The sequence below is a fragment of the Miscanthus floridulus genome, chromosome 8 (assembly GCF_019320115.1).
Source record: "Miscanthus floridulus cultivar M001 chromosome 8, ASM1932011v1, whole genome shotgun sequence".
Classification (NCBI taxonomy): domain Eukaryota; kingdom Viridiplantae; phylum Streptophyta; class Magnoliopsida; order Poales; family Poaceae; genus Miscanthus; species Miscanthus floridulus.
This window is the reverse complement of record NC_089587.1, coordinates 9,570,820-9,581,657: the sequence shown is the minus strand read 5'-3', so window position 1 is coordinate 9,581,657 and position 10,838 is coordinate 9,570,820. Positions and strand designations below refer to the sequence as shown.

Sequence of the window (10,838 nt, the reverse complement as noted above, 5' to 3'; positions counted from 1 at the left end):
CAAAAATTTTCACTCCAAACTATCACATCGAATTTTACGGCACATGCATGGAGTATTAAATATAGACGAAAAAAACTAATTGCACAGTTTGGTTGGAAATCGCGAGACGAATGTTTTAAGCCTAATTAGTCCATGATTAGCCATAAAGTGCTACAACAACTAACATGCGCTAATGATGGATTAATTAGGCTTAATAAATTCGTCTCGCAGTTTCTAGGCGAGCTATGTAATTAGTTTTTTTTATTAGTATCCGAAAACCCCTTCCGACATCCCAAAACATCCGATGTGATATTAAAATTTTTTCATTTCGCGAACTAAACACACCCTAAGATGACGCCAAACCCCCATAGAGTCATAGGCCCTAGCTGACAATCTCACGCCGTCCACGATCCTAAACCCGTAGAGAAACATGTCCGTCGGGTGGGCATGATTCAAAAAATCTGTCAGTCACTCAGTCTCGGATCAGGCTCAAAACGAGAAAAAAAACGAGTCACGTTTATCAAGCCTCATCCGAAGCCAGGATTGTTGCTTGAGACAACTCCAGGAGCTCACCTCAGTTACGGCAACGCAAATCTTTTACATACGAAACCTGCTCTCAAACCACGGCAACCTAGCGTGCCACGTCACGAGCTTTTCGCGGCCGTTCGATTGGACGCGCGGACAGTCCAGATCGAGCGACCGCGGTCATTTTACGAAAAAACTTATATTTTTCAAAAATAAACCCACGCTCTAGAGGCCCTCTCAAAATATTTTACAAAAAACAGCTCAGATTATTTCCAAATCAACCCATAGTCCAGAACGGATGGGCTCCGGGTTTTTTTGCAAAAAAGACCTTCACTTTATCGAAAATCAACCCGCGCTCCAGAGACACTCTCAGCAATTTTTTTGAAAACCTTCTCAGATTTTTCTCAAATCAAAATACAGGCCACCTTTGATTATCTCCTTTTTTTCAAAAAATAAATTAGCTGAAACTTTAAAATTGTATAGTAAATCACAAAAAATTGTAAATTAGAAAATCAAGTTGATCTGAAATCCTAACGAGTAGAACTATGCAGTGCATTCATAATATCACATGTTTTAGTAAGGATTTTTTCATATAAACTTTTACCTATACTTTTAAGGGGCAAATAAAATTATACCTTCACGATAATAAAGTCTCAAAAATACATAAAAATCATAAAATAAACAAAAAAAATCCTAAGTTTCTCATCACTACACCTATATTTTTATTGTCACTAGTCTAATCGAAAGCGAAGGCGCAGCTTTGCCGCGCCCGCGTTTCTAGTTGAAATTGAAACAGAGTTGGGCTGGAGGATAATGCGGCGAAGCAAGGATTGTTGCTTGAGACTCCCAAAATCCAGGAGCTCACCTCAGTCACGGCAACGCAAATTGAAATTGAAACAGAATTGGGCTGGAGGATAATGTGGCGAATGGGCGCAACGCACGGCGCATTCCGGGATCGGATATGACCAACCAAACCGCCCTGCGCCTACTTACCCGACCCCCGACGGCAACGTCATAAATAACAGATGGGAAGAGGAGCAGAGAGAGTCCACTCCCAAGTCGAGCAAGAGTCGTAGCGGAGCGGAGTGATCGCTCGCACTCGACTCGGTCGCCGACTAAAATCGCTGAGGCCGGACGGAACCCGGAGGATGAGGGTTCGTGACGGGGACGGCGGCGGCGAGGTGACCGCGCCGCCGCAGCACCTCGTGTTCGCCTACTACATCACCGGCCACGGCTTCGGGCACGCCACCCGCGCCCTCGAGGTCCGCCGCCCCTCCCTCCCGACTCCTCCGCCCCGGTGCCCGCGCGCGATCCCGTCCCTTCTCCTGACCCCGCGTCCCTCCTCTGTCCGCTCCTCCTGCAGGTGGTGAGGCACCTGGTCGCCGCGGGGCACGACGTGCACGTGGTCACCGCCGCGCCCGAGTTCGTCTTCACCACCGAGATCGCCTCCCCTAGCCTCCACATCCGCAAGGTGCTGCTCGACTGCGGCGCCGTCCAGGCCGACGCCCTCACCGTCGACCGCCTCGCCTCGCTCGAGAAGGTTTTTTGTTTGTTTGTTTTGTTTTTGGCTCTGCTTTCCAATTTGCACGCACTTCTGGGGTTCGGCCCGAAATGACCGAATTTCAACACCATACCGGTCAAAAAATTCAGTCAAATTCATTTTTTTTTGTTAAGTCTATAGTTTAAACATGCCTACAAGTTCTTATTTCAATATAAAATTGCAAACCTTTCAAGCTATAATTCAATCATTTCATATTCATGCCTATTGATCAAATTTTGGCCAAAATTTGGTCAAATATTATTAGTTAAATCTGAACATTTTGACTGGTCATAACAAGTGAATCACAGTCCAAAATTTCCGAGATTCACACATTCGGTTAGGACCGAAATTTTTGGTGATTTGAATCACAAAACCATGCGCACAACTCGATCGTTTCCATTTTTATTATTCCGCTGCCCTCTCCCAGTTCTAAATAGAGTGCGCGGAGTGCAGTATCACCAGACGGCCGTAGTGCCCCGGGAGTCCATCCTCAAGACCGAGGCGGAGTGGCTCAACTCTATCAAGGCAGATCTAGTGGTACCAATACTTTACGGGCTTCTGTTACTCATCTAGTCATCTATCTTAGCATTTGTGTATAACTAGATTAGGACTCAACTGAACTCACTTAACAAATGCTGGCAGGTTTCAGATGTTGTACCCGTCGCGTGTAGGGCGGCTGCAGATGCTGGCATTCGATCCGTTTGCGTCACAAATTTCAGGTTAGCAGCGGCCCCATTGCTTCTTTGGTTTAATTTAATTAAGCTCCTGACATATCTTAATTGCCTGCAGCTGGGACTTTATTTATGCAGAGTATGTGGTAGCAGCTGGACATCATCATCGCTCAATTGTGTGGCAGGTAACTCACTAAGTTTTTAACTTTTCCTAATCAAGTTTGTGACACTTACATAAGATGAGTGAGCTAGTGGAAAGAATTGCAAATAATTATTGTTTAGCATATAGTTTGTTCGATAATATTATGTTATTTGTGTTTATTTGCAATCTGATAATTATGCCGTCTGTTAATTAGCTATGTTTGCATCTTAACAACATTTGTAGATAGCAGAGGATTACTCGCATTGTGAATTCTTGCTCCGACTGCCTGGATACTGCCCTAGTATGTCACTAAGCCTTAATAATTGTTTCTAATAGTCTAAACATGTAATTCTAAGAACAAGTTGTTAATCCTATTTTTACAGTGCCTGCTTTCCGTGATGTTATTGACGTTCCTTTAGTGGTCAGAAGATTGCACAGATCTAGATATGAGGTTTGTATATTCTGTTTCAGAGTCATATCTTATAAATTTAACTCACTCCTTTCTTTTTAAGTTCCATAATTTTTATGTTTCAGGTGAGAAAAGAATTAGGAATTGCAGATGATGTTAAGTTGGTAATTTTTAACTTTGGAGGACAGGTGAGAGAAAATTATCATCCTTATAAGTATGTGCCTTATTCTAATATCTTATTGATGTCTGTCACAACACATCTATATTTAATTGATTTGCCTTTTTTCAGACTAGTATAGTTCGTTCTAAATCTACTAATAATCACAGATAATATTGTCATGGTATATCGCTGCTCTATGATTAGATTTTGCATGTGTTGTTGATACATCAGTTTATATTATACATGCCACAATAGTTGAACTTTCTATCATTATTAAATTGATGTTGGTTTAGGCCAACAAAATGAGAGAGTGAAGGAGGAATAATTGAGAGAGCCAAATGAGTCATCGGCCAAAAAAAAGTCCCTCTACCTCTTTTATATAGGAGGTGGGAGAAGAGTACCTCTTTTATATAGGAGGTGGGTGAAGAGGTTCTTTTTATGCCCATAGTAGGGTTTGTATTCACAAAAATGCCACTAAAGGCTACAAATGGACCCCTAGTGGGGTTTGTATTTACAAAAATACCACTAAATGTTATAAATGGACCCCTAGTGGGGTTTGTATTTACAAAAATGCCATTAAAAGCTATAAATGGATCTCAAATATTATTTTGTGAGCCCTGACTATGTAATCGGGCCCTGAACATGATAGTGGGGGTTCCTAACATATAATACACCCCGAACATTTGGGATTGAGAGTTCCCTTCTATGTTTTGATAGAAGGTAGACTTTCCATGAAAAAAACTGGTCTTCATTTTGTTTAAATTATTTAAAATTTTATTTTGTTTTCTGTCGGTATGTAATTGTTCTAACTAGGACAATTGTACACATTAATAACATTATCTTTTTGCTATTTTCTTGTCCAGCCTGCGGGATGGGAACTGAAGAAAGAGTGGTTGCCTGACGGTTGGCTATGTTTGGTATGTTTATCTGATAGCAACATTTTCCCTGACCGATTAATGCCTGACCAACCCAGCTGACTAACATTTTATATTTTCTGAAAGGTATGTGGTGCATCTGATACTCAAGAGCTTCCTCCAAATTTCATTAAGCTTGCAAAGGATGCCTACACACCTGATTTGATGGCAGCATCTGACTGCATGCTTGGTAATGACAACTTTAAATTATTTGGTGTTCAGGGTTATTTAATGTCTTTTTTTTTGTCTTGCTTGTCACTTACAAAAAAATCCTGTTCCAATGTAGGAAAAATTGGATATGGCACTGTGAGTGAGGCTTTGGCTTACAAGCTGCCGTTTGTATTTGTTCGAAGAGATTATTTCAATGAAGAACCATTTTTGCGGAATATGCTTGAGGTTGAAACATTTTGGCCCTCACCTTATGTTAAAACTAATTTAAAATTGTGTGTTGTCATTAAGTACCTTGCCTGAGATTCTGTTCTGTGTTCTCTTCTGTTCCATCACAAAAAAGCATTATCAATGTGGCATTGAGATGATACGGAGGGATTTACTTACTGGGCATTGGAAGCCTTATCTTCAACGTGCTATCACACTTCAACCCTGCTATGATGGTCCCATAAATGGTGGCGAGGTAATTCCTACTTATGCTCAGGCATAATCTTTTAATATTATTCAGCAACTCATCAATCATGTTTTGCTTCTGTCTCCACAGAATAAATTGAAGTTATCCCTTATTGTTAAAGGCCAAATATTTAGAAGCATTCAATTGCATGCAAATTAGTTCTTGCAAATAAAACAACTTAATATCAACCTCCTATTTTCCTTGAACCAAATAGATAGAATGTGTATGCGATTCATTAGTTGTTTAGATTGCATTGCAATACAATAGACTTTTGTAGACAAGCTAATGCTGCTGTCATCAGGTGGCTGCACATATCCTCCAAGATACTGCTGTTGGGAAGAAGTATATTTCTGGAAAGGTGAGTTACTGTACAAACTATATTTAAAGTTGAGTCAAATTTTACCCTTTATGTTGGACCTCAAATTTCCGACCAAGCATGCCTTCTGAATTCTGTTGTCAATAGTACATGACTACAGTTTTATTTTATGTTCAATAATCATTCTTTTGTTTGCTAATACTCCCTGTTGTTTCACAATCCTACTGGCTATGTTTTCCATGTGTTTAGTTATTTTTTGTTAAAAAACTCATATAATTTATATGTGCTTGTGACTTCAGAATGTTCAATGAATGTCTCTGTTTTATGTTCAATCATCTTGCTTTATTTAACAACTGTAGTTGAGCGGAGCAAGACGGTTGCGTGATGCCATTGTGCTTGGCTATCAACTACAAAGGGCTCCTGGGAGAGATGTAGGAATTCCTGACTGGTATTCTCTCTCTGAGAAAGAAATCAGTGTCCGCCCAATGCCCACATCTCATGATATGAATGGAAGTCCAGAGCTGTAAGTTTCTATATCACTTTTGTTCCCCTTTATGCTATCTACGGTCTCTCCAAGAGTAGTCTGCTGCATTCTGATACAAATTTGTTCACCTTTTTCATTTTTTTCCAGATCGTTCGAGGACTTCGAGATACTCCATGGTGACATGCAAGGCTTAACTGATACCATGTCCTTTTTGAAGAGTTTATCAGGGCTTGTTGGAAATGACTTAAGAAGCCCTGAGAAGCAAACTCGAGAGAGGGCTGCTGCTTCTGTGCTCTTTGACTGGGAGGTACTCAGTTCTCTTTATAATTCTGGAGTGTGAATTCCGATAGTCTGTGCTAAGTTCCCGTTCTTCTCTATGTTAGACTGGGAGAATGTCACCGAATCTGATGGAACACCCTTCATTTTGTTTGATAAATTCTGTTAATATGTTGCAGAGAAATATTGTTGAGCAAAATTCCTATGCAATATTAAATTAAGAACAAGATTCATATGCAATATTTAATCAACTGATTTTATCCTGTTATAGGAGGAAATATATGTTGCAAGAGCTCCTGGGCGATTAGACGTTATGGGTGGTATTGCAGATTACTCTGGAAGTCTTGTACTGCAGGTAAGTTTGACTGCAAAAACAAGCGCCATTTGTTTCATAGATTATCATTATTAGTAATAAATATTAGACACATGTAAAACATGTTTTATACGCCTTCCTTTTTTGTAACATTTTTAAATCATACTCTTTTCTTATGAGCTCCATGGGCCCAAATCCACAAGTGAACCATTTTTATAACTTCTTATCAACTAGACTCTTTGGGGATGCCACCTGTGTATCCTTAAACCGCTGACCATCCGTTTTAATTTTAATTACAAACGTGCCAAAAACAATGCCTTTTTCAATATTTGTTAAACTTTCCTTTTGCATCGCCCTAACCTTTTGTGCATCCACTTTATTCCATTAGGGTCCCTTTTGTAATTTTTCTCTCCACAAGGTTTGTCACAGCTCCATTTTAACGTGCTTGATTTGTATGCCATTAATGCTGTATTGTCACTTATTTATTTACAGATAATAGATGGATGAATAATTTACTATGACTTTTATTTCCCTGAAGGCTGAGGCAATTCCCGATCTTCCAGCACTGTTTGAAGGATTAGTTTGATCTCAAACTTTTCTTCTATAAAAACGAATTGGTCATTGCTACAGGGACCGATTATCTCATAAATCATAGTTACCTAGGAGCTAGGACTACCTTCCCTAGTAAATTAGCACCTTTGTGGAATTGATCTAGTAGCCTTCCGATGTGATATGGTTCTTTTTTGACATGTGTGATTATTAACATATAGATGCCCATCCGAGAGGCGTGCCATGTTGCTGTTCAGAGAAGTGACCCTACCAAACAGAAGCAATGGAAGCATACACAGGCTAGACAACTAGCAAATGGAGGGGCAGTACCAGTGTTACAAATTGTACATTACAATCCTCAATCTTTCTGTCCCCTTATCTTTTTTTAAACAGAGTCTTGTACTAAAATATTTTCACTTCTGACTTCTTCCATAATTCTGTGGAGATAAGACCCCTACATGTTTACTAGAGTATCTAATACACTTGTTTGTGCAACTGGGTGTTCTTACTAAATATGTTTGCGCAGGTATCCTTTGGTTCTGAATTAAGTAATCGTGCACCTACGTTCGACATGGACCTTTCTGATTTTATGGATGGTGAGAAACCAATGTCTTATGATAAAGCCAAAGAATACTTTTCTCGGGACCCATCACAAAAGTAAGATGTTTTTATTGTCGTCTATTATCAATCCTTTCATGTGTATTGATGTTTAATAAAACTTTTCCATCTCAGATGGGCTGCCTATGTTGCTGGAACTATTTTTGTATTGATGACTGAGCTAGGAGTGCGCTTTACAGACAGCATGAGCATTTTGGTATGAGTAATCGCAATTCATAGTGTGCAAAATTGCATCCATTTACCACCTTTTTTATATTGCGATATATCACTAATGCTTGTATTAGCAAGTCTGTCCAGGAATTTTTGTTGATTAGTCATCAAACATCTTGCCATTCACATTTAAGGACATCACATATGCTAGCAAGAATTAGTCTGTAAAGAAAACTATCTGTCCATTAATCATCAAACATATTGGCATTCACATTCTTTTTCATATTGGGATATAACACATCTGCCTGTAAGAGTTAGTCGGTATTAGAAATTTATGTTGATTAGCCATCAAACATCATGCCATTCACATTGTTTTTCATATAATGCCCATATTAATCAGTCATGTTTTCACATGTCAGACACACATGTAACCGGAACATCTGTATCAGTTATCTATGGTATTTTTGTTTGAATCTTCAGGTTTCTTCATCTGTCCCTGAAGGCAAAGGTGTCTCCTCTTCTGCATCAGTGGAGGTAGCTTCTATGTCTGCTATCGCTGCTGCCTATGGTTAGTATATCGAGAGGAGACATACAGCAATTTTTATTACATTAAAGGAAGGGACAATTGCATAAGTGCCCTCACCTTGACCTATAACTTCACGTTTCCCCCCTTTTCCAACTTTGCCCCATTGCCCCTGCTTTGATCCATTCAACCCACCGTTGACCCTGGTTTTGCCTACTTTGGTGGCACTGATAAAATCAGGGGCAAACATGCTGTTAGAGGTCAAAGCGAGAGCAGATTGCAAATGGCCCTTAAAGAAAATAGCTATAGCAGCTAATTTTGTTAATATATGTTGACATTTTGAATCTCTTCAGGAATTATTCACCTCCTGATATTTTACCTTGCATTTATACATGCTAAATGGCATCAGTTCACATGTTATTCTTGCTTCTAGGTTTAAACATTGCTCCAAGGGATCTTGCTTTACTCTGTCAAAAGGTACAGTACACTGTCAAACTGTGTTAGGTTCATCGCTTCATCTATTCTCAATTGAGTGTGTGTTGTCCGTTGGTGAACAATTATGCAGGTTGAGAATCGTGTTGTTGGAGCTCCTTGCGGAGTAATGGACCAAATGACATCTGCTTGTGGAGAAGCTAACAAATTCCTAGCAATGGTTTGCCAGGTTAGTAAGTGTTTATCTTCTCAACTAGCTGCTAGATCCAATCATTCCTCCAGTTTATCTCTATGCTGCCTTTCTATTTAATCGGTCAAAATCTCACTGCAGCCTGCAGAAGTGAAGGAGCTGGTTAGCATTCCAACTCATATACGATTTTGGGGTCTTGACTCTGGGATACGTCATAGGTGGATAAATCTCTGATTGAGCTTTGTGTTTGGGATAATCTTTTTAATATATTCTTGAATCTTGAATGCGTTTGTTGGAGCTAATTTTACTGTCCTTTGAGTTATGCAGTGTTGGTGGGACTGATTATGGGTCTGTAAGAGTAGGCACTTACATGGGTCGCAAGATGATCAAGTGTGCTGCATCTGACCTACTTTCAGAATTGTTACCCTCATGTACGTCTATGCAATCAGGCGACTCAAATCCTGATGAATATGAAGAACATGGTGTAGACCTTCTGAAATCTGAAGCATCAATGGAGTATTTATGCAACTTACCACCACATAGGTCTCACTCACCTTATTAAAATTGACAGAACACTAGCATGTTTCATGTTCTGCAGTTTCTTATGGCTATATTTCTACTTCAGATATGAAGCTGTTTACGCAAAAGACATTCCAGAGACGATAACTGGTGATGTTTTTCTGGAGAAGTATGGAGATCATAATGATGCGGTAACAGAAGTTGACCGAAAACGATCTTACTGTGTCAAGGCTCCTACTAGACATCCCATATATGAGAATTCCCGAGTTGAGGTTTGACATCTTGAAACCATGATACCTGTTTCTCCATTCATAAATTGGTTTTCTTGTCTCTGTAGTGTTTTCAGTTTGCTAAAACTTAAAATCTACAGTATTTTTTTTTGGGTGGGTGGGGGGTGGGGGTGGGTGGGGTGGCACAGTTTGGATAGAGAGGCGTTTTTGTCTTCTCTCTCACTTAGATAAGCCTTGATGGTCATAACATGATCAACTAAGCTCGTTTTTTTATCCTTAAAATTTAAAATGAGCCTGTCTGATAAGATAATTCTATCTCTGACATGTTTTATGCTTCTGGTGTGTAGGCCTTCAAAGCATTGTTGACAGCATCCAAAACAGAGGAGCAACTTTCAGCCCTTGGAGAGCTTATGTTCCAGGTAAATTTGTGGTTAGCGGTAAAAAAGTTCATTATATCCATAGAGAGTACAGACTGGCTTATGTTATATCCATATGAAGTAAATGGAAAAAATATGTTTTCTTTCTAAAGGACAGCAAAAGCTTTGCCTCAAATTTTTTCTGTAGAACGAGAACAGAAGCAATTGCTGACATTTTGGTTGTTTATTTGACGGCAGTGCCACTACAGCTACAACGCTTGCGGGCTTGGTTCTGACGGTACAGACAGGCTAGTTAATCTAGTACAAGAAATCCGGCACAGGAAGACCTCGCGAACTGGAGGCCCCAGTCTATTCGGCGCCAAGATCACTGGCGGAGGGTCCGGTGGCTCAGTTTGTGTGATTGGGAAGAACTGCCTGAAAAGCAGTGAAGAGATACTTGAGGTGCGCTTCGAGATGCTTCACTTACCACCAATCACACATCCAAAGGCTTCAATCTTATCATCAGAATCACAATGGTTGTGTGTGTGTACTCATGGTGTGCTAATGTATGAACTTGTTGGGCCTTTTCAGATCCAGAAGAGATACAAAGCGGCTACTGGGTATCTTCCGATTGTCTTGGAGGGCTCGTCTCCGGGCGCCGGCAAGTTTGGGTACCTGAAGATTCGACGCCGATCCACGTCGCCATCTAACTGAACTGGAGGAAGAGCTCGGCCGTAGAATAGGTTGTGCAATTAAGCATTTGTCGAGACGAACACGAATAGCGAACAGCATGTCAATAATAGACGAATGACGTATAACGCTGCCAATAATAGAACAAGAGTTTAAATGCACCAGAGATCCATTAACTTTTAAGAAGGTTTCAGTTAGATCCATCAACTTTTAAAGTGGTTTTTTGGTCC

At 40.1% G+C, this 10,838-nt stretch overlaps 1 protein-coding gene across 1 annotated transcript; it reads left to right on the top strand.

Annotated features, from left to right (window-relative positions):
- The first annotated feature begins 1,547 nt into the window (after positions 1-1,547).
- On the top strand, positions 1,548-10,823 carry LOC136475667 (L-arabinokinase-like). The gene is made up of 28 exons (XM_066473247.1): positions 1,548-1,766; positions 1,868-2,044; positions 2,498-2,581; positions 2,687-2,763; positions 2,834-2,900; positions 3,101-3,158; positions 3,241-3,308; positions 3,392-3,454; positions 4,290-4,343; positions 4,428-4,530; positions 4,627-4,736; positions 4,852-4,971; positions 5,264-5,320; positions 5,638-5,801; positions 5,910-6,069; positions 6,310-6,393; positions 7,122-7,244; positions 7,427-7,557; positions 7,633-7,714; positions 8,149-8,236; positions 8,625-8,668; positions 8,757-8,852; positions 8,955-9,031; positions 9,141-9,356; positions 9,439-9,604; positions 9,910-9,981; positions 10,177-10,380; positions 10,510-10,823. Exons 1-28 carry the CDS (start codon positions 1,653-1,655, stop codon positions 10,630-10,632), a joined length of 2,982 nt encoding a protein of 993 aa, XP_066329344.1. The 5' UTR covers positions 1,548-1,652; the 3' UTR covers positions 10,633-10,823.
- The last annotated feature ends 15 nt before the right edge of the window (positions 10,824-10,838 follow it).

Coding starts and splice junctions, on each gene's coding strand:
- LOC136475667 (XM_066473247.1), top strand. CDS start 1,653: ATGAGGGTTCGTGACGGGGACGGCGGCGGCGAGGTGACCGCGCCGCCG. Junction 1,767..1,867: donor ACGCCACCCGCGCCCTCGAG/GTCCGCCGCCCC, acceptor CTCCTCCTGCAG/GTGGTGAGGCACCTGGTCGC. Junction 2,764..2,833: donor GTTTGCGTCACAAATTTCAG/GTTAGCAGCGGC, acceptor AATTGCCTGCAG/CTGGGACTTTATTTATGCAG.